The 23291-nt window shown below is 50.3% G+C and overlaps 1 protein-coding gene across 4 annotated transcripts in view; it reads right to left on the minus strand.

Moving 5' to 3' along the window:
• The window catches only part of RHBDF1 (rhomboid 5 homolog 1), a 52791-nt gene that overhangs the window by 2879 nt on the left and 26621 nt on the right, over positions 1-23291 (minus strand). For all 4 annotated transcript variants that reach the window (XM_029911266.1, XM_029911265.1, XM_029911264.1 and 1 more), the window contains 9 exons: positions 13487-13738; positions 12626-12737; positions 10292-10366; positions 9352-9513; positions 7586-7686; positions 6131-6194; positions 5140-5234; positions 2208-2283; positions 136-236 (listed from right to left, as the gene is read on the minus strand). In XM_029911266.1, the coding sequence (XP_029767126.1) occupies positions 136-236; positions 2208-2283; positions 5140-5234; positions 6131-6194; positions 7586-7686; positions 9352-9513; positions 10292-10366; positions 12626-12737; positions 13487-13738 (1038 nt within the window). The remainder of the gene's footprint in view (positions 1-135; positions 237-2207; positions 2284-5139; positions 5235-6130; positions 6195-7585; positions 7687-9351; positions 9514-10291; positions 10367-12625; positions 12738-13486; positions 13739-23291) is intronic.

The raw sequence follows: 23291 nt of genomic DNA on the forward strand, positions 1-23291 counted from the left end.
ACACAACCAAGCAGGGATAACCACTCCCCAACCCCCACAGGAAACCAATGAGTACCATACCCAGACACCGACACCTTCCCCCCACCCCCCACATGACAGTGTCAGACACTGGTTTGTTTTTGCAGTGAGACTTACCCAGCGTGGAGGAAGAGGGAGAGCCACAGGCGGTAGAATTGGTCAGGAATCTCTGGGTTTAGGAAGGGCAGGAGGCCACAGACATCATCCATGCAGTGCACCTAACAGAGAGCAAGGTCAGCTGGAAGCCCCGAGGGTCTATGGGGAGGCAGTCACACTAACCACGCTGCAGGCAGTGATGGTGGTTGCTGGGAGACGTACTGCTCTCTACTCCAGCCATGACAGTGCTCTGCCAGGGGCTGAGGCCTCCAGATGGGCATGGTCAGGGCTGGGGGAAGCATAAGGCCATAAACACCTCAGTTTCATAGACTGCAAGGCCAGATGGGCCCACTGTAATCATCTAGTCTGACCCCCTGTATGACACAGGCCAGAGAAGTGCCCCAGAATCATTCCTAGAGCAGATCTGTTAGAGAAACATGCCCTCCACCATGACCCCATAATAAGTTGTTCCAATTACTCTCACTGTTAAAAATGTACACCTTATTTCCAGTCTGAATTTGTCTAGCTTCAGCTTCCAGCCTATGGATCATGTTAGACCTTTTTTCACTAGATTGAAGAGCCCGTTGTTAAACATTTGTTCCCCATGTAGGCACTTACAGATTGTAATAACTCCTTGAGACCATCACTATAAGGCAGGTTTTCTAATCCTTTAATCATTCTCATGGCTCTTATCTGAACCCTAATTTATCAACATCCTTCTTGAACTATGGACACCAGAACTGGACGCAGTATTCCAGCAGTGGTTGCAACATTGCCAAATACAGAGGTCAAATAACCTCTGGTCCTACTCAAGAGTCCCTTGTTTATGCATCCAAGAACTGCATTAACACTTGTGTCTGGGATGACTCACCTGCCTAGGTCTCTAGAGAACTGAGCAAGGTTCATGAGCATGTCCTAGCCAGTCCCATCTTCATGTGCATCTACACTTGCTTACACAGCTGCTGGGACTCCCAGTCCCCACATGGCCAGCAAGAGGAAAAGTATTCCAGGGCTCTGATGCTGTACTCCAGCAGGGGCCAGAGCATGGGCACCTGTATTGGACTTTACAGGGATTTGACACTCACCTCATTGTGAATAGGTAGAGTCATACCCTATCACCATGCACACAGTGCCCATGGGGTACCTCTCCCCAGAAGCACTATTACTCAGTTCCTAAAGTGACCTGAGAGGCATAGCAAAACAGGCACCAAAACACAAAGCCTACAGGGCTCAAACATTCTCTTCACCCTCCATGTTACCTAGCGACCCATAATAGCCAGCTCGCAGCCTGGAGGCTGAAACCTGGCTAGAATGCAGGTTGGAATATGCTGCCCCCTCCTGCCACACAAAGGTATTGCTCTGCCTGTCTCATTGTAATGTGCCTAGTGCCACAGAATCTAGGCACCTCTGCACCTGTATCGCATGGACTGGTCCAGGGAAGCCAGTGTAGCTGTGTGACTGCCCCCTACAGGAAGATATGCATCTTCCCCCTGCTCACATGGGACGGGGAGCCCACTCACCTGACTTCCTGTCAGTGCGGGAGCCTCCATATGGGTATCGGTGCTCTGTGCACCTGCCCTAAGTTACTCCCTGCAACTCTCCAGTTACCCTCCTCGCCACCACTCGCACGAAGCAGGGAAGTCACATTCTCCCCTCTTCATGGAGAGGAAGCAAAAAGATCACACAGCATATCATGAGCAGAACTAGAACCAGGATTCTGGTACCTCGCTTTTACCCCCTCACACTCATTCCTGAATCTCCCCCAGCGCTGGGGGGCTGCCTGCAGCACAAATCCTGCATTGGTCTCCAGAGAGGGAAGAGAGTTGCCTTCTCTAACCTGTCTGTGGCTCAGAGCCAGGCCTGCCCACCTGCCCCCATTTGAATAAAGGCAGGAGAGCTCTGCGGGCAGTGAAGCTTCACATGAGGCCCGATGTGGGGAACAGCAAGGGGCTCCCAAGCTAAGGGAAGGAAAGCTGCAAAATCTTGCCCAAATCTCGCCAAGCCACTTGGAGGAGATGGGAGAGGGAAAGAGAAGAGTGAGGAGAGGGAGGAGTGAGTGGCCATGAGAACCTGCCCTGCAGCCTTGGCCGTACCTGGGAGCAGAGCGTTGCCTCCTCATGGAAATAGCCCCGCATGAAATCACAATACTCTCGGGATGTTATTTCACACCTGGGGGGGAAAACAGCAAGATTCATTTGTGCTGTTAGGAGCACCTGCTGCCCTCTTGGAGCCAGCCTTGCTCTGCAGGCCTCAGACCCCCATATACCCTAAGTCCAGGCCCCAAAGTTGGCACCACAATGCACAGGATTCCGAGATGTGCTTCCCCAGCACTGCTGTAGCCTCTCCCTGCCAGGGGCATTTGTACCATCCTTTCTGCTGCCATTGTGTGTGGTGATGTCCCCATTAGAGCCAGGGAACCACTCTGAACAATTCATCCAGCAGACAGAGCCCTCACCAATATCCGCCCCAAACACATCCTGAGTCACCTTCGGCACCTCAGTCAATCGCCCCTCAAAGTCACCGCCGTGTCTCACCGACCAGCCTAATATCCCGGGTAATCCTGAGGAGGCACAGGAGCTGACTTGTGCTGCCCTTCCCCTTTCTGTCTAGGACCCTTGCCTGTAAACCCTTTTGGTGCAGAGACCAGGTCTTCCCTTTTTTCTGGGAGGTGCTCATCAGGGCACTCTGGCTTGGTGTACCCTGAACATCAGCCTCCAGTCTAGCTGCACAGCTCTAGCATAGACACAATTTACACTTGTGCAAATCCCACCAAATGTGTGAATCATGACTACATTAGTAGTTGCACTACTACACCAACAGCTATGCAGCCCATGTAGACAAGGCTGTACAAGAAGGCATTGATTTCTATTGGGATTTTGTTCTATGAGTCAGATTGGAACAAGAACCTAAGGATCTCCCTGCAGGAATTATAACCCTAGTCCATTGATTTCCTAGCTAAAGTGAGTCTGCCACAATCTTGGGGGTCTCTAAATCTAGGTACTACAACATCCATTGCAGGGCTTTCTTACACTGTGAGAAACTTGAGGCGGGGACTGTCTCTCTCTCTCTCTGTGTACAGCACCTAACACACAGATCCTGATTGGTTCTCTGGGCACTACCACCATGCGATTATGCTGGAAGGTGCTAATGGCTGCCAACAAATTGGTCTAATCACGGACCTTTGTTAAACTGATGGGTGCTAAAACACCCTTCATTCAGGCTACACAGAAGGAGCAATTAAATATCCCTTTATGTAGTGATAACTGGAAACAATAAGAAGCTACCGCCCAAGGTCTAGAACAGTTAAGCAATGTGGTCTCGGGGTTTCCCTGGCAGTTATTGCAAATACAGGGGCTGAGGGATTGACTGGTTGCAGCTGTGTGTATGCGTGCAAAAGGAGAAAGCCAGAAAAACTAGTGTAGCCCTGAAAGGGATCACAGACAGCTCCTTAGGGCACAGGACTCACTGGAGAGGCAGACTTTCAAGTTGTGAGCAAGGAACTTCTGTTATTTGTTCCTCCTGTGTTCCAGGGAACAGGACTGTGTGTCTATTCTTTGTAAATAAACAGGATCGCACCAAAGAAATACCTGACTCTTATAATCAGTTTCCCCTACTAATGGAACAACCTCACAAGACCCCAATTGGCTATCCACATCGGGCAATGGGGCAACCGTATAAAGAGCAAGAAGTTCCTCTTGCTGAAAGCCAGACCACCATACTCATGGTTTGCAGCACTGATGATTCCCTGTCCGTTATTATCTAACCTCTATTGACAGCTCCTTGCCCAGCCTGAGGATTTGGCCAGCCAAGGCATCTGGGACTATAGCAGTGGCTAATTATTCCTCCTGCCAGGAAGGACAGGAACCTGGACTGACTGTGACTCTGTTATCACATATGTTCCAACCCCAGGATCATGTCTCCCCTCCTGCCTAAGAGACCCCCCAGCACAGGACTCTCCCCTCCATCACTGTAACCTGCCCCCTCTGGCCTGCCCGCTTCTCCCTGCTCCCCACATCCATCCAAAATGCCTTCCCTGTCGCCCTGGCCATATCAGCACCCGTTGCTTACCACATCAAATTCAAGCACCCGGCCCTCACTGTAGAACATGCCATCTCTGCTCTTTTTCCCCAACTCCCCTCCCGACACGCTCTCCTTTCTGCTCCCGGTACACTCTGCTTTGTACCCTTGCTCATGCTGCCCCTGCATCTGGCACAGCCTCCCTGTCGTCACTGCCAAGTGACTTCCATCTTCCGGCAGATCCCTCCATAACTCTGTCATGCCCCAGGAGCCCTCCCTCCCATCTCACTGTAATCCCCACAGCTCCCTCCATTCAGCCACTGCCAGTGTCTAGCTTTGGCCTGTCAGCTCCCCAGGGCCAGGGACACGTCTTAACCTATGTGTACAAAGACCATCTCCATTTCCAGCATGACAAAATGCGAGGCCCATTCAGTCTACACTGCACTCAGCAGGGCATGGCAGGCTGCTGGACCATCCCAAAGCACTACTGGAGATCATCAGACGGGCAGGGAAAACATTTATTCCCCCCAACGAGGAACAAACGTGAGAGCTCCAGATCTGAAGAACAGGTCAGTCTATTCAAAGTGCTCTGCAGTGTCAAAAAGATGGCTCAGCAACCAATGCTCTAGACCCTTACACACATTCTGTGCTGGCCAGAAGCTGCTGTGCCAGGGGTGGGAAATGCACAAGGTCAGGGGGGCTACAAAGCATGCTGTCCCCTGGCCCTCTCAGCTGGAGCCTCTGTCTGGCTTCTACCTTTCTGCTCCTCCCCACACAGCACGGGGCAGGGCCTAGCTCTCTAGATGCACAAGCCTGAGTTGGTTCCATTTCTGTCTGATTTCCCTTTCAAAGCAGTGTCCTGGGCCGCGCATAGCCAGGAGACTACCCTCTGCGGAGAAGGACAAGCCCCCTGTGCCCACATGCAAATCAAACAAAGCCTCTGCAAATGCACCGTGTGCCTCATTCTATTTGCAGCCCTCTGCGGAAGGGCAGATGGGTTCCCATTACCTTCCTTTGGTCCCGATACAGCAGGGCCTGCCTGTGATCACGCAGTCCATGTGAAGGTGGTTGGTATAATTCCCGGCGCTGTTTTTGGTGCAGATCTGGGTAACAACAACAAATGGAATAAGATGGATGTGGGAACCTTTCTGCCGTCTGCCATGTGGGGAGGGTGCTGTGGCCATTCTCTGAGCCACCTGTGACCAGGTCCTGGGAGGGGATGGGGCTGGTGCTGTGGCCACATTCTACCTCCATCTGTGATTTGGCAGGGGAGCAGTTAATGGGGATGCACCCGGGTTTGCAACAGAACCACCTGATCATACATAGCTTTTTAGCTGCCAGTTGGGTGGCCCAGCCAGCCCCCTCCCCAAGATGGGCTCCTAGCAACCCATGCAGGCTCCTCCCAGTTACAACAGTTCCCTTGGCTTCTGACTGGGAGAAGCAGCCTTAACAGTCAGCCCTCAGGAGAGGGCTCAGCAGGCTGGCCTAGCGCAGTGAACGCGGGCCTGTCTCGGCGGCTTTTCCCCTCCCAAATACCAAAGTCAGGTCAAAGATTCAAAATCTCAGCTGACTGGAGTCGCTGTTCAAAGACCCAATGGCCTGGCCGAGCTGTGCTCAGGGCTCCCCCACCCTAGTGGTAGCTGTGGGCCAAGTCAGCCCCCAGAGCAGCCTGGGCCCCACACTGCCCTTGCCCAACTCTTCCCTTTTTGAGTCTCCCAGCTCTCTGCAGGAGGAAGCATCTTCTGGGGCTGCCCCTGATCTTTCACCCTCCCCCTGCACACAGCACTGATTTCTGTCTGGGGGCCTGGAATTCCCACTGACTGGTCAGTAGAGGATGTGCAAAGCATCTCTATGGTGATGAGGTGAAAGACATCGGGCTGAGGCCATCTCCAGCGCCTCTGTTCCTTGGGCAGCTGTCAGGCTGGAGTGCTCGGCACCGTCTGTGCCAACCCTGGCCTGCAACTCCCTGCCCCCCAACCATGATTCTAGCAATGCTCACCGGCCACTTGGTGATGTCATCAGGCCATTCATGGGGATCCATTGATGCTGGCTGCTCACAAACCCTGAGGCAACAAAATCCAACAGATCAGCTGGACAAACCAGGCAGCAGCAGACAGGAACAGGCCGGGGAGGAGAACCCCCCACTTCCCAGGAGCCACAGCACCATGCTGCTGCCGCAATCCCCAGGGTTTCCTCCAAGCTCATGTGCAATGTCTGTAGGATAGAGCTGAGGACAGGTTAGGCTGGGTCAGGGATCGCTCAGGGTCAGATTGTCCAAGCTGCCATTGACAGTGTTGTGCCACAGGGACCAAGGTCTCCGTACTGAGAGAACTTGTCATGGTGCTGTGATGCTGACTGACTGAAGTGCAGTCACTTGAAGGGGCACACCTTGACCTCCTGGTGCATTCGCTGATTCTACCAAATCCAGCATCTGGGCCACTTCCCGAGCAGCGAGCTGGCTGGCCAGCTACCTGACAGAGCACCCAAGCTCTGCCCTGTCTGCCAGCTATCAGACTCCTCTCCACGCAGGGCCAGCCCCACACCCAGCTGCCAGCGATCCCCCAATGCACATTTCCCCCTGCACAGGGAGTCCCAAGATGATTCTCAGGAGTCTGGATGCTCCAGGGAAATACATGGCTCCAACAGAGGGCAGGGTGGAGCCATAGGAGTGGAAGCGACAGGCCAGCTGGGTTGACTCCCATGGATTGTGGGCTTCTGTGGTATTTGCCATAGTCACAGAGCTGCATGCAGGTGGGGCCCGTGCTGTGGCAGGAAGCAGCTAGGAAGGCAGGGAGACTGCAGAGCAGGGGATGGTGTGCAGGGCAGGGCAGGGGCAGTGTGGGATGGGATGGCTCAGCAGGGTGAATTCCAGCAGTTCTGAGCCAGGCCCAGAGGAGCTCCCTGCCTGGACACTGCTGGGGGCTCAGGGAGAGCATCAAGCACAGGCAGACAGCAATGTCCGAGGGGAGAGGGAGCGGAAATCAGACCAAGTATCCAACTGGTCTCTGAGCAGCACCACCCTCTTCCACAGTCCCCACCCTGTGCCCTGTTCCCCGTCCATTGACACTCCACACCCCCTTCCCCACCTCTACCCAGTGACACCCTGTGCCCACTTCCTCTACCCAGTGACACTGTGCCCTCACCTGTGTCCAGCAGTTTGCCCCATGGTATATGAATGTATCAGAACCTCACACAGCATATTGGGGTCAGAACCTCATCATGCTCCTTCCTCCGCTCAAGGCCCAGAGCAGTCTCCTTCCCCAGCTATGGATCTACTCCCCTTGCCTGGCCCATTCTCCAAACAGCCTCTACTTCCTTAAGAAGCCCCAGGAAAATGAGCAGTCCCACCCAGCTCCACACCACGATGCCTCTGTCTTGTTGCTCAGACATAGCAGCCCCTAGTGCTCACCAGGTGGAGAGAGGCTGAGCTAGGCCTGAGCCAGGCAGTGCCTACCTGGGATCCTGGTGACAAACAGATCCAAACTGTCTCTTGCCTCCTGCCAGTGTTGGCGTGCTGGGGTGGTGGGGCCACTTCACCCACACGGCCAGGGTAGACTGTGCAGGAGAGAGCAGAGGAGGCACGACTGATCACCACAGGGCCCAGGAGCTCTAGGAGGCAGAGGCATTCACAGAGACAATCTGGGGATGGGGTGGGGTCCCAGTGACTCAGCAGGGGGCTGGGGGATCAGAATGAGATGGGGTCACACACGCTGAGTACAGAGACTTTTGACAAACGGCCTACAAACTTAGCCTGATTGTGAGCTCAGCTGAGAAAAGTGAGGGAAAGTTTACAAACTGTTCCAATAAGCAATAAGAACAAATGGCAAGGGGGAAAGGTATGAAAGGGAGGGAGGCAGACCGAATTAGTCCAAACGAAGAGGCCTATTAATATAACTCAAGGGCTGTGTTAAGATCATGTTTGTTAAACGAGACGTGCGAGACCAGAAATCAATGGACCAAAATTGGTGTGAAAGAAATTAGGTCTAATTGTTGAACAAAATAATGAAGCAACAGGTTATTTCGTCCACCACTCCCTTTTGAGAGGTCCTTAAAAAAAACACTTCAGGGGGCAAAAATCAAGAAGCTGACAACAGCTGGGTGGGAGACAGGTGGATCAGAAGGAGTGAGCTTTACTATTATGGCTGCCACCCCCACCATTCTGGGACCCCGGGATGCACCAGCACACAGTTGGGCCTTTGTCATCCTGATCCTGAGAGATGCCCTGACCAGACTGAGTCAGAGGGACCCAGCTGACATTGCCACCTCCACAGGCTTCAGCTAAATCCCAGATGCCTCCTGGGAGGTGAGACTATCACACACATCTCTTGTGTGTCTCTTTCCTTCCACACCTTACTTCTTCCCTTTCCCATCCCTCTTCTTTTCCCTTCTGTCTAACCAGAGTCTGCCTTAGCAGCCAAGACTATATGTTTTGCAACACTTCCATAAGCCTGTGACCAAAAAGGCAGCTAAAAGCAATGCCCTGAACAAGATACTGGTATGAGTTTGCCAGGTCTCAGCGTGGCTGATCAGACCATGCGCTGCACCTGAGTTTCTGCAGTACCGAGGCTGCAAGTGAGGCAGCACCAGTGCCAGAAGCTGCAGTTTCTGTCTTTGCTCTCCCCTTTGTGTGTGTTTGTCTTGTATTGCCTTCTGGGAAAGGGGATCAGACTTTCACAACAGCAGCCTGAGCCCAGCTCAACTGACTTCTCTGTTCCCCAAAAGGACAGCTATTACCTGCTTTGATACCATCTAAGAGACTCTCAAACAAGGGTTCTTTTCCCTTCTAAAAACTCTTCCTAGCTAGAGGAAAAGGGAAAACGGAAGTTGTTAAAATTACACTTCAAATGTTTTAAACTGTTTCCTCTTTTCTGAATCTTAATACGGTCACAGGATGTATAGTGTTGTGTTTGCCATGATATTAAGTAGGTGGAAGTCTGTGTCCCCCAAACCCTGAACCTTGTCGAACTGTTAATGGGCAGTGTCTGGCTCATGTTAGCACCTTTGACTCTTTGGGCCCATTTATTCCATCTACATGAATACAAGACCCAGGTATGTGGGAGGCTGCAGAGGTCCACACCAACTGGACAGGGAGGCTGGAGGTGTCACAGCTGCCAGTCAGGCAGGGAGACTGGCCTAGGGGTCCCATCTGCAGCGTGATGATGAGCAGTGAGGGAGGGGAGCTGTGCAGAGCTGTGAGTGGGTTGCAGTGGGGGCACTCACAGAGCACTCCTCCTCCGAGGTCTGCACGCAGCCCGATTTGTCATTGCGCACGCAGCAGGCCGATTGCTTCTCCTTCTCTCGCGTGGCACTGATGAAGTTATGCACCTGCTGGTCCTGCCTCATGCACGGTGAGAACTTCGCCCCCAAGTGGATCAGGGCCTCCTGGAAAGAGACTGGGCTAGGAGCTCAGCTGAGGGTCACGCAGGGGCCAAAGCGGCAGGGAGGGCTCCGGGGGAGGAGGGAAGGAAGAGGCTTGGCAGCAAGGGGTCCAGGGGAAAAGGGAAGCAGGGGGAGGCTGGGCAGCAGCTGCCTCTGGCAAGTCAAGTCAGGCAGGGATGGAGAGGGAGGGCAAGGGGCTGGGCACAACTAGCAATATTCACACATAAAACATGATCCCAAACAGGTGCCGTCAGTCTCCCCACACAACAAGGATCATCTGTGCAAGAGCCCCCTCATGCTGGTGCCAGTGCAGGGGTGGAGGGGAAAGCACCAGTTAGGGCAGCCACTCCTGTTGCACTGACCCCTACAGGGCTTGACATGTCCCAGCTTGTGCCCCACAGAGGCAGAGCCCGATCTAGAGCAGGGCATTCCCCTGGCCAAGCTGCAAAGTGCCAAGCAGCAGAAGGCAGGCCCTGTTGGAGACACACCACATGCCTCCCTAAGCAGGGAATGAGCCCATTTTACAGGGGCACCCAGTGCAGGCAATGCCACTCTGATGGGACCCTGAAAAGCTTGGCTGGGCCAGGCCACAAGCCCACTAGGGAGCATGTCAGAACACAAATCGCCAGTCATGGGACCGGAGTGTCACTGGACACTGCCATGGCTGGCCAGGCTCACCGCTCTATGCGGAAACAGCAGAGCTGCCACACCCCTCAGATGAAGGTGCGGGTGCACTATCTGCCCCAGCCCCAGGGACCCAACCCGAGCTGGTGGGACTCACCGAGCTGGGGCCAATCCAGAAGTTCTCTTGTTGAACATATTTGACGTTTTCATAAATCCCCCTGTTCATCAGGACCTGCAAGACAAGAAAGCAGCAGCCCCCTCTGAACCACATGGACAGTGGGGCACCACAGGGCACGGGAGCAATGGTAAAAAGGGGCACTAATTGGGAAGGAGCAGTGGAAACCTGCAACACCTGGGGCAGTGGAAGCCCTATAACAGGTCATCAGGCTCAGGTTTCTTTTAATCCAGAGCTCTCCAAACGGTCCCCTGAACCAGAAGGGAGTGGCGTGTGCATGGCTGGCCTTGGCCTCTCAATTGATCTCGAGCCTCAGCTTTCATTAATAGACCCCTTCATCTCCAGCTGTTCTAGTTGGGAGAAAAAACCTTGAAAACATGCCCCAAGTGTGATGGATGCAGCAATGTTTGCCCAAACGTGAACCCAGAGCGGTGTCCTGCCCCGTTCGTTTCACTGGGTGCTGACTCAGATGCTGCTCTAAATGTCACCCTTGGAGACTGCTGCATTGCACGTCAAAGCACGCAGGAAAGGAGAGGAGGAATCATACTACGATTATCTACAAGTGTCTCCCAAAGGGGAGGGGAGGGAGGGTTCTGTGGGCCCTTGTCAACACATGGCAGGCTACAGGAGTATGCAGGGGATGTATTTTCCTGAAGGGGGGCTCAGCTTCCCAAAATTTGACACCCCATTTTCACCCTTTGGGAGGAGCAGGATCATGGGGCAGGATGGAATTCTGCAGCTGCTGCAGGTGGGTTGGGATTTGTTCGGATTTTAAGGGAAATCCTGTCTCTGTGTCACTAAAAATAAACGTTTCCCTGCTGTGAACACTCTTCTGGGCTCAAGTGAGGAGGGGAGAGCGCTGTTAGATGTTAACTGGTGCCAGAGGAGGCACAAACTGGAGGGGACGTGTGGGATCCCGTGCAAGGGAACTAGTACAAGCACTTCAAACACAGCCTGCAAATCTAGCCCTTAATACAGGGGTCTCAAACTCCCAGCCCGCGGGCCATCTGCGGCCCGCGAGCCTCCCCAATGTGGCCCGTGGAGCTCCAGAAGTTTTGGGGGCAGGTCTCTCCCTTGGCCCCACCTACTGCCCCCAGGCGCTCCCCACCCCAGGGGCCTGGCAGCACAGCGGAGCTGAGCGGCGTCTGCCTGCTCGCTTCAGTGGCTGCCGGCCCCTCCCTGCCGCCCTGGGGGCAGCAGCGTGCAGAGGGGCAGCAGTGCGCCCAGAGCCCCAGGTAAGCACTGCACCCCCAACCCCCTCTCAGAGCCTGAACTCCCATCCCCTCCCCACATACCCCCTTCTGACCCCAAACTCCCTCCCAGAGCCTGCACCCCCTCCCCACACACCCCAGCCCCCAAACTCCCTCCCAGAGCCTGCACCCCACCCCCTCCTCCTGCACCTCCACCCCCTGCCCCAGCCCAGAGCCTGCACCCAAACTCCATCCCAGAGCCTGCACCCCAGACCCTCTCCCTCACCCAAACTCCCTCCCAGAGCCCAACCTCTCACCCCTTCTGCACCCAAACTCCCTCCTGGAGCCTGCACCCCAAACCCCTACCCCAGACCTCCTCCCCCACCCAAACTCCCTCCCAGAGCCTTAGGCAGGTGGGGGAGGAGTTTTGGGCAGCATGAGTGACATTATTGGCCCGCTGGGAGGATTTGAGGACTGGCACTGGCCCTAAGGTAAATTGAGTTTGAGACCCCTGCCTTAATACCTCACGACATTGTAAGATGTTATCCCAGGAGTCCTGGCTGAATTCCGGCTCTGCCCCAGACCCCAGCCTAGGATTCCATTCAGACACCTTCCTTCTAACCCGTGCTGCAGGGGCCAACAGGCCGCTAGGACCCTGCTCCTCAGGCTGAACAGTGCCACGTTGCTGCTATATGACAGATGCAGATATTTCCAGCCCTGATGGGCTTGTCTCCCATCACTCAGTGCTAATGGCAGGAAGCCAAAGCTCACAGGCAGACAAGCCCAACAGGCAGGTTTGTCTGCCCAGGCAATGTGTTGCCCTTGAAAATCAGCCAGGCCTCTGCACAACGGGGAATTTACAAGTCTGCAGAAGTGTATGTGAATTCACGTGCGTCGTGTGGCTGCAGCTGTGAACATGGGCAGGTGCACAGGCCTGTAGGTGTGCATGTGCATGCAATTATAGCTGCCAGCCCCTCAGGTGAGCACATTTGGCTTCCAGCTATTGGCCTTTGTCAGGAAACACACTGACAAGTTATACAACGTGGGGAGAGATCAGGGACTCTGGGAACAAACAACCGCTGAGAAACAATCACATTTCATACCGCTAAGCAGAGGATTTACTCACTGAATCTACAGTTTCATGTTGAGAAAACCCCACGGGGGCAATGCCATAGATACACACAGCAAGGATTGTGATGAGCGAATGCACAAAGGTGACCCAATACGTGAAGAAAGGCCTAGACAGAAGATGGAGACAATCACAGATCAGAGCCAGAACAAGATCATGTTAATATTTTCTGGGGGTGTCTTTGCTCATGGAGCATAAGAAAAACTCCTGCTAATTCACAGGCACTTCAGTCAGCAAAGAGCTTTGCTGTGCTCTGTAATGCCTGGGCCCCATGCACAGGTGGGCAATGATCTTTTGGGGTTTTCATTAGTACGGAGGACCAGGCACAAGTCGAATTAGAGCTGGGACAAGACTGGAGGAAATGGTTTGGAGGGAGGGAGGATTAGGACCCGGGGTCACACCCTGCCGTATTCACTTCTTATGAACATTTGTGCAGTTTCAGTGACACAAAATGTCAGGCTTGAAGCCTAAATTCGTTTTGTGACTAAAAAAAATCATCAGGGAGGAGGTAACAGGAGATGTCTCAATTTCCCCATCCATCTGGCTAATAAGACGGGTAGGTCTGTGCAGAGGATCACCCTCGTCAGCAACTAGCAGATGTGCTGGGCTGCCAAAGCCATGCAGGCTCCAGGGTACCCATGGCAGGACTGTCCTCCTGGGGACCAAGAAAATGTGTTGAGTGCAGGGGTTCAAGGAATACACAAATAATTCCCACTGCAGGATGCACGTCTCACTCGGCAAGTGTCACACACATATTCGCAGCAAGCGAGATGCATCCCACCCAGCAGGCGACACGCTAACCGGCTCAATGCAGCCTCTTCCAGCAACTCTTGCAGCAAAGGGGCTCGCTCCTCTCACCTGTGGTCGTCCATGTCCTCGATCTGCCGTTTCACGTAGCTGTCTATGCGCTTGCGGTAGGTGCGGTTAGTCAGCCTGCCCACCATGCCCAGTCCGTACGGCCTCTTCTCCTTGGCAAAGAGCTTTCTGACTGGGACGGCGATGCGCTGGCCACGTCGCTGCGGGCTCATGCTCACCACTTCCTGCCGTAAGCGAACCTTGGGCTGGGGTGGGGTCCCTTCCTTCTGTTTCCTCCAGCCTCGCTCCAGGGGACTGGAACACAAAGCAGGACAGCAATGCTTTGCTTCTGCAGAGTACGGCTGGGAGCAAAGGTCAATCCCTGGGCTATGGCCACAGGGTCAGAGAGGGGGACAGGACGGCAGAGCAAGGTGCTAGAGAGCTCCTTCCTGCCCCAGCATTTAGCTCCTTGGAACTACAGATCCAAGAACCAACCAAGCTTCGTTGTCAGAAGCTGGCTGGGGCAGGTAACTGAGCATTTGGCACAGAGACCCCAGGTCTTCCTAACAGTCTGAAAGCTCAACCCTCAGAACATCTATGGGGAGAATGGAGTGGGGAGACTGCTAGATTGCACAGGAAAACCCTTCCCTTCTTGGCTTTGCACCTAAGCCCCCTCCCATCTCAGCACCACCCGCCCCGCCTCCCCATCCCCCACCCTATCTCCCTGATGCCCCATCCCCCCGATGCCCCACCCACTCTGTCCCACCAATACCTCATCCCCCGCACCACCCACCCCACCTCCCACCCCACTCGCCCAGTCCTGCCATCCCGGCCCCATCCCCTGCTCCGCCTCCCCAACACCCCATCCCTGTGCTGCCACCCAGTCTGCCCCGTCCACCCAACAGTCCAGCCTTGCCTTCCTCATCCCCCACCCCCACCTCCCAAATGCCCCATCCTCCACCCCACCTCCCCGAGCCCTGACCTCCCCGACATCCCTGCCCTGGCCACACCCACACCACCTCCCTGACACCCCAGCCCTCCCCAAAGCCCTGTCTCCAGCACTGTCTGCCCCACCTCCCTGACACCCCAGCCCCCGCCCCAACGCCTTCATCCCACCCGTCCCACCTTCCAGACATCCTATCCTCCACATCACCTCCCTCTCCAACGCCCCGTCCCCTGCCCTGCTTTCGACACCCCATCCCCAACACACCACCCTGCCCCTCCATCCCCCACCCCAATGCCCCACATCCCCTCCCCTGCATTACCAATGTAGTTTTTTTTCCATTTGTTTTAAATATCTGATGGTTTGGTGGATGGGTAATGTACAACACACAAAACCAAGTTGTTGGCAACCAGACCCCAACCCAAACTACTGTTCTGTTTTGACAGCAACAGAAAAGTAGCTAACTTAAAATTAGAACACCCTAAAATCCTTCTCCCATTCTCCTCACACACCACCCAGCATCTGCATGGCACACCCCATTTCACTTCACCTGCTCACATCCCTTGCAGTGCACACTGCATGGCACATCCAGGGCCACACACCTCACTCCACCTGCTGGCTGCACAACACTCTGTGGTGTTCCACACCTGTTCACCATCACCCATGGTGAATACTGCATGCCATGATCTGATCTCCATCTTTTTGCCATGCTGCTGCAGCGCACACTGTATCAAGCACCAGGAGGCCTTGTGCCTACACTCACTGGGCTCACATTACACATAGCAGGAGTAAAGGGAAGTTACTTACCTTGTTGTAAGTGGAGTTCTTTGAGCGGTGTGGTTTTCTCTCATCCCCCTTTGTCCCCATCCCCCCTACCTCCCCAATCTATACTCCACTATAGGTACACATTTGACACAGAGGCCCATTGGTAGCTCACTACTCTGTGTCAGCAGCTCTTGTCAGGCCTGACATACTCACTACACCTAACACACTGTTGTCACAATCTGTATCTGACAGGTGGCATGTAAGATATCATTTGAAAACTAAGAACTCACGGATCATTAATATTCTTGCATGATGTATGTATAGGGTGTGTATAAAATGTGTGCTAGAATTATATTCTTAGCATGTGTTTGTCAAGCAATGTATAAGCACTTTGCCTTAGACACAGGAATGTGTATTTGCTTTTCTGACTGGTCTGGTTGACAGGCAGAGATAATGAAGGTCCATTTACATATTAGGCAAACAAAGCCCTGAAGCTACCAAGTTGGGGAGGAGACAGCATGGCATCTGCACAAGAGCAGGAGAGAGAAAATTGGTCTGGGTTTTACTTTTCAAAGAATAGACTGTAAAGGTTCACTGGTCTACAAAGACAGGGGACTGATCCTCAAGTGATAAGCAATTGAATCGACTGACTGTACACAATATCAAGGGTCTTTTAGGAAAGCCTGTGACACACTGGTGATTAATATCACTGAGAAATATCTGCATTAACTATATGAAAATTACAAATATTCACTGATATTATGTTTTACAGTCTGTGACCAAACAAAGGGAGAAACAAGTCTCTCCCAGACAGGAGAAAGGCAGCTATCTGCCTGTCCCCAATGAAATTAAGCAAGGTGTGACCAAAAACAATGGAAGCCCCATTTACACAGAAATCAGCAAGAGGACCGGAAGCCCACAGGAAAGAAAGACCTTGAAGTCATCCTGCCTGTGATATGTAACCTATCACTTAAATCAGCTTATGTACCAGATGACTGACAGACAGCTAATGTGACTCCAATTCTTAAAAAAAGGCTCCAGAGGAGATCCTGGCGATTACAGGCCAGTAAGCATAACTTCAGTACCAGGCAAAGTGGCTGAACCACAGTAAAGAAGAGAATTATCAGACACATAGACAAACATGATATGTTGGGGAAGAGTCAACATGGCTTTTGTAAAGGGAAATCATGCCTCACCCATCTATTAGAATTCTTTGAAGGGGTCAACAAACATGTGGACAAGGGTGATCCCATGGATATAATGTACTTGGATTTCAGAAAGCTTTGCAAGGTCCCTCACCAAAGGTTCTTAAGCAAAGTAAGCAGTCATAGAATAGGAGGGAAGGCCCTCTCATGGATCAGTAGCTGGTTAAAAGATGGGAGACAAAGGGTCAGTTTTCACAGTGGAGAGAGGTAAATAGCGGGGTCCTCCAAGGATCTGTACTAGGACCAGTGTAGTTCAACGTATTCATAAATGGTCTGGAAAAAGGGGTAAACAGTGAGGGGCAAAGTTTGCAGATGATACAAAATCACTTAAGATAGTTAAGTTACAAATGGATCTTAGAAAACTAGGTGACTGGGCAGCAAAATGGCAGATGAAATTCAATGTTGATAAATGCAAAGTAATGTACATTGGAAAACATAATCCCAACTATACATACAAAATGATGGGGTCTAAATTAGCTGTTACCACTCAAGAAAGAGATCTTGGAGTCATTGTGGATAGTTCTCTGAAAACATCTGCTCTATGTGCAGCGGCAGTCAAAAAAGCTAACCAGAATGTTAGAAACCATTAGGAAAGGGATAGATAATAAGACAGTAACTATCATAATGCCACTAGTGAAACCCATGGTACACTCACACCTTGAATACTGTGTGCAATTCTGGTTGTCCCTTCTCAAAAAAGATAGATTAGATATAATTGGAAAAATACAGAGAAGGGCAACAAAATGATTGGAGATATGGAACCACTTCCATATGAGGAGACATTAATAAGACAGGGACAGTTCAGCTTGGAAAAGAGATGACTAAAGAGGGGGGGTATGATAGAGGTCTATAAAATCATGAATGGTGTGGAAAAAGTGACTAAGGAAATGCTATTTACCCCTTCACATAACACAAGAACCAGGGGTCACCCAGTGAATCATAGAAGTGTAGGACTGGAAGGGATCTCAAGAGGTCATCTAATCCAGTCCCCTGCACTCAAGGCAGGAGTACGTAAAAACTAAACTATGCCTGACAGGTGTTTGTCTAACCTGTTCTTAATAACCTCCAATGACGGAAATTCCACAGCTTCCCTAGGCAATTTGTTCCAGTGCTTAACTACCCTGATAGTTAGTAAGTTTTTCCTAATGTTCAACTTAAACCTCATTTTGCTGCAATTTAAGCCCATTGCTTCTTCTCCTGTCCTCAGAGGTTAAAGAGAACAATTTTTCGCCCTCCTCCTTGTAACAACCTTTTATGTACTTGAAAACTGTTGTGTCCTCATAGGTCGTGCTTTAATCGTTGTTGTTGCTCTTCGCTGGACTTTCTCCAATTTGTCCACCCCCTTCTTCAAATCTGGCACCCAGAACTGGACACAATGTTCCAATTGAGGCCTTATTGGTGTGGAATAGAAATTAATAGGAAGCAGGTTTAAAACGAACAAAAGGAAGTACTTCTTCACACAACACACAGTCAACCTGGGGAACTTGTTGCCAGGGGATCTTGTAAAGGCCAAAAGTATAAATGGGTTCAAGAAAGAACTGAATAAGTTCATGGAGGATAGGTCCATCAATGGCTAATAGCCAAAATGGTCAGGGATGCAACCCCTTGCTCTGAGTGTCCCTGAGTCTCTGACTGCCAGAAGATGGGAGTAGACAACAGGTGATGGATTTCTCTAGAATTGCTCTGTTCTGTTCATTCCCTTTGAAGCATCTGGCACTGGCCACTGTCTGAAGACAGGATACTGGGCTAGATGAACCATTGGTCTGATCCAGTATGGCCATTCTTAGGTTCTTGTAGTATCTTATGTTGCCTTTCTAAATAAAGTCATTGAACTCTGGAAGATATAAGCAAGGACAGAGGTCATCTTTGGCATCCATCACCAGACAGACACAAGGGGCCAGAGCTCTGCAAGCTGAAAAAGATGGGCCCTTCAACCAAGGAGGGGTTGAAGCCACTGGAAACTGAATATAGGTGAGAAACCTGCTTAGGCCAAGACCTTTCACCTAGGAAGACAAAAGAAGCCAGCCTCTTTTGCTTTTGTGGAAGGCCCTGACTGAGGGAAAGTCAACCATGGCTGGAAAGAAGAACGACTGGTGAGAGAAGCCATCTTTAACAAAGCTTGTACCTTGCTAGATTAAGTTTTAAACTTTAGATGTGTGTTTTCACTTGTATTTGCTTGTAATTTCTTTTACTTGGCATCACATAACCTTTGTCCTACTGTTAATAAATCTGTTTTTGGTTATTTTTTTTTCCTTAAAAACTAACTCAATGCTGTGTTTGAAGGGAAGGGTGTATCTCTCCCAGTTAAATTAATAAGCTGTAAGGTGCTTTGGTCTCTTTAAAGAAGCAAACAAACCTTATTATTTCTCAGGAGAGGGCTGGACACTTCAGGGCACACGGTTCTGGGAAAATTCGGGATTGGGAGTGCATTGGGATCACCTTGCAAATAGCAACCCAGGTTGGTGGAAGCCACGGTAGGGCTGTTGTGCTGTAGGCAGACTGTTGGAGTCAGAGTTGTACTCCAGGGATGCACAGCATACAGACCTGCGTGTTCGTCTGCTGATGTCCAGGCTGTAAGCCACAGCAGCAGGGCGTTCCAGGCAGGCCCCTCACTGATCTGCACTGCACCCCAGAATGTAACACCACCTGTGCACCAGGCACCTCAGATTGGAGAATTCTTGCAAACAGTGTCCGTTGGTCGGTGCCTATGCCCTTGCCACCATTGTGCTCTGCATCGAGGATATAAGGGGTGGTGTGGACAGATGCCTCTCCAGTTCCTTCTCTCCTGTGAATGCAGACATGATCTGAGGCGTAGGGTGGGTAGTGGAATACCTATAAGGGCCACACATCTCGAAGAACTCCTGCTGCCACAAAATAAATTCCCTTTCTTCTTCAAGCACTGGTCCCTTTGTGGCTTCCACTGTGGGTGACTGGCAAGCAGCACTCAGAGAGGAGGAGGTCGTGAGGATGCAGGTGGTATGGCTGCCTGTAAACCACCATTCTGAAGGATGTGTCAGCGGAAGAGACTTGGGGAGGGATCAAAACTCTCCAGAGTGGACTCTGCTCTTGTGTTTATGAGAGAGTCCCCTGCTCTCATGTGGAGAATCTGTCAAAGGGTCCCTGGCCTTGCTCTTTCCTGCTCCTATGTCAGGCCTTGTACTAGGAGACATGCTCTTCGATGGGTCTGGTCGATGTACAGGGGGGCCCCCAGCCTGGGTCTGACTCAGGCCTCACAGCTTTCTCCATGAGGTGCTTTTTAAGTTGGAGTTCTGGGTCTGGCCGGGGAAGGAGTGGCACATATTGCCTTTGGTGGAGATATGCACTTCTCCAAGGCAGTACAGCTATCACTGGTGGTCATTGCTGACCAAAAAGGAGCAGGGACAGGAGACATTGTTTCTAAATACCGGTATTCTGGGCATCATCTAATTCCTGTACTGGGGAGGCAGGAGGTTCCCCAGGAAGGGGATTTAAACTACTCACTAACTATACTAATAAAACCCATTAACAATACCTACACTGCAGAGCTAAAACAGTAAAATCTTTGACATATTTACAGTTTTGAAGACAAGGACGAGGCTGAAGAGAAGGGAGAAGCTCCAGACACTGGAGATTCTGAGTCAGGCTAGGAGGCAATAAGAAGGTACTTTAGAGGCAGTTGGTGCGCACAGCCTCTTATGGCCTTGGAGTGGAGCATGAGGATGGCAAAGGCAGAAGCATAGGCCAATGGACACTGCTTGCAATAACTCTCTGGTCTCAGACGCATTTGCAGCGCATGCATATCCACAGTGGATGACACATAGGGGCCAGCACTCGAAGATGAAACAGAGCACAGCCATAGATTCTAGGACTGGAAGGGACCTCGAGAGGTCATTAAGTCCAGTCCCCTGCCCTCATGGCAAGACCAAATACTGTCTAGACCTAGGAAATCTCGTAACTGGTTCCTGGAAATCCAGCACAACAGAGCATGGGCTTAGGGTGGCTTTATGTTCTCTGGTATCTTTGAGTGACTGTTGTGGCTGCCAGTAGTATCAGACTGTGTCCAATGGGGATCCACTGCCCACCACATCACTTAATTGTGGTGTGGTGGATAGTGAATATTGTGAGTGCTCAACTCTTTGGAGTGTGTATTAGGGAAAGAAAGAATCCACAGAAAAATAATAAGTGCACAAATAACACCCCCAAACTTTCCTCTGTGTTTGTAGGTTAGTTTCTGTGTGGCAGAGCATAACAGATGACGTTTTAAATGCTCAAAAGAAATTTAATAAAACAATCTTTGTAACCTTTGGGGATGCTCAGTGTATGAATGATTAGATACAAAACTCTTCCAAGACACACTGAGAAGAAGACTGTTACGTGTCACTTGGAAACTCATTCTCCTCGATAAGCAATATGGATTCAGATTTGACCTGTGGCCTAGCCTTGAACACCTCTTCAACTCGTGGGAGTCTGAGGTGTTTCTATGTGTCTTTAGAGAGGCACTGCCTTCAAAATTACCTGCTATGAAATCTCTGATTTGGTTTATGACCAGGTGCATACCCGACTCCCTGAACTGGCACCTTCAATAGTTTGATACAGTTCCCTAGAGTTTGAATGAAATCATTTTTGCTTTGATAAATAAAACCATTAAAACGATATAAAAATGGAAACACTGGGAATTAGATTTTGCCCAAAAATTGGGTCTCATTCTCATTGGAAACGTGGCAAACTCCCAGTATTACTTCCAGCATCTGTGTCATAGCTGGTAACATTCTCAAGAACATGACGAGGGAAAGCGTTAGCACAATGAGATGGATTGTGAGCAGCAGAACCACGACAAGGTCCTTCCCCATGTCTGCTGTGCATTCACACCCTGGTGAACTGCTAGAGCCAAGAACAAGGCTGCCCTCTGCCAGTGTGAGGTGCCAGTTACTCAGGGAGGCTCTGACTTATCAGGAAACAAAAGGAAATGACATAGTTTGATTCTTTGCTAGGGTGAGGAACATGTTACTAAAAGGAACAGTCACAAGAGTGAAATGCCCACAAGCTGCATGGAAACTTTTAAAAAACACCATAATAGAGGCTCAAACTATATGTATACCCCCAAATTAAAAAAATAAATAAAAAGGGAAGAGGACCCAAAAAATGCCACCATGCCTGAACAGAGTAAAAGAAGCGGTTAGAGACAAAAAGGCATCTTTTAAAAACTGGAAATCAAATAATACTGAGGAAAACAGAAAGGAGCATAAATTCTGGCAAGTCAACTGTAAAAGTATAATTAGGTAGGCCAAAAAAAATTTGAACCAACTAGCAAAAGATTAAAAAATTGCTGTTAGTTTTTGTAAGTACATCAGAAGCAGGAAGCTTGCCACATAATCGGGGGGGGGGGGCCCACTGGTTGACAGAAGTGCTTAAGGAGCACTCAAAGAAGATAAAGCTGTTGCAGAGAAGCTAAATGAAATCTCTACATTGATCTTCACTGCAAATGATGTGAGGGAGATTCCCACACGAACATTCTTTTTAGTTTATAAATCTGAGAAATTGTCCCAGACTGAGGTATCAATAGAGGTGGTTTTGGAACAAATTGATAAATTAAATGGTAATAAGTCACCAGGACCAGGGATATTCACCCAAGACTTCTGAAGGAACTCACATATGAAATTGCAGAACTACTAAAGGTGGTATGTAGCCTAGCGCTTAAATCAACTTCTGTACCAGATGATTGGTGGATAGCTAACGTAATGCCAATTTTTAAAAAATGCTCCAGAGGTGATCCTGTCAATTACAGGCCAGTAAGTCTAATTTCAGTACCAGGCAAATAAGTTGAAACTATAGTAAAGAACAGAATTATCAGACACACAGATGAATATGATACATTGGGAAGAGTCAGCACGGCTTTTGTAAAGGGAAATCATGCCTCACCCATCTATAAGAATTCTTTGAGGGTGTCAACAAACACGTGGACAATGGTGATCCAGTGGATACAGTGTACTTGGACTTTCAGAAAACCTTTGACAAGGTCCCTCACCGAAGGCTTTTAATCAAAGTAAAGCAGTCATGGGATAAGAGGGAAGGTCCTCTCATGGTCAGTAACTGGTTAAAAGATAGGAAACAAAGGGTAGGAATAAATGGTTAGTATTCACAGTGGAGAGAGGTGAATATCAGGGTCCTCCAGGGATCTGTACTGGGACCAGTGCTGTTCAACATATTCATAAATGATTTGGGAAAAGGGGTAAACAGTGACATGGCAAAGTTTGCAGATGGTACAAAACTAAAAATAGTTAAATTCAAAGCAGACTGGGAAGAGTTACAAAGGGATCTCGCAAAACTAGGTGACAGGGCAACAAAACAGCAGATGAAATTCAAGCTGATAAATGCAAAGTAATGCAAATTGGAAAACATAATCCCAACTATATATACAAAATGATGGGGTCTAAATTAGCCTTTACCACTCAAGACAGATCTTTAAGTCATTGTGGATAGTACTCTAAAAACATCTAGTCAATGTGCAGCGGCAGTCAAAAAAGTTAACCAGAATGTCAGGAACCATTAGGAAAGGGATAGACAATAAAACAGAAAATATCATAATGCCATTATAGAAATCCAAGCTACACCCATACCTTGAATACCGTGTGCAGTTCTGGTTGCCCCATCTCAAAAAAGATATATTAGAATTCGAAAAGATACAGAGAAGAGCAACAAAAATGATTATGGGTATGGAACAGCTTCCATATGAGGAGAGATTAAAAAGACTGCAACTGTTCAGTTAGAAAAGAGATGACAAAGAGGGGATATGATAGAGGTCTATAAAATCATGAATGGTGTGGAGAAAATGAATAAGAATGTTATTTTCCCCTTTACATAAGACAAGAAGCAGGGGTCACCCAATGAAATTAATAGGCAGCAGGTTTAAAACAAACAGGAGGAAATACTTCTTTACACAACGCACAGTCAACACGTAGAACTCATTGCCAGAAGA

The sequence above is a fragment of the Terrapene carolina genome, unplaced genomic scaffold (assembly GCF_002925995.2).
Source record: "Terrapene carolina triunguis isolate 2854851 unplaced genomic scaffold, T_m_triunguis-2.0 Scaffold93, whole genome shotgun sequence".
NCBI lineage: Eukaryota > Metazoa > Chordata > Testudines > Emydidae > Terrapene > Terrapene triunguis.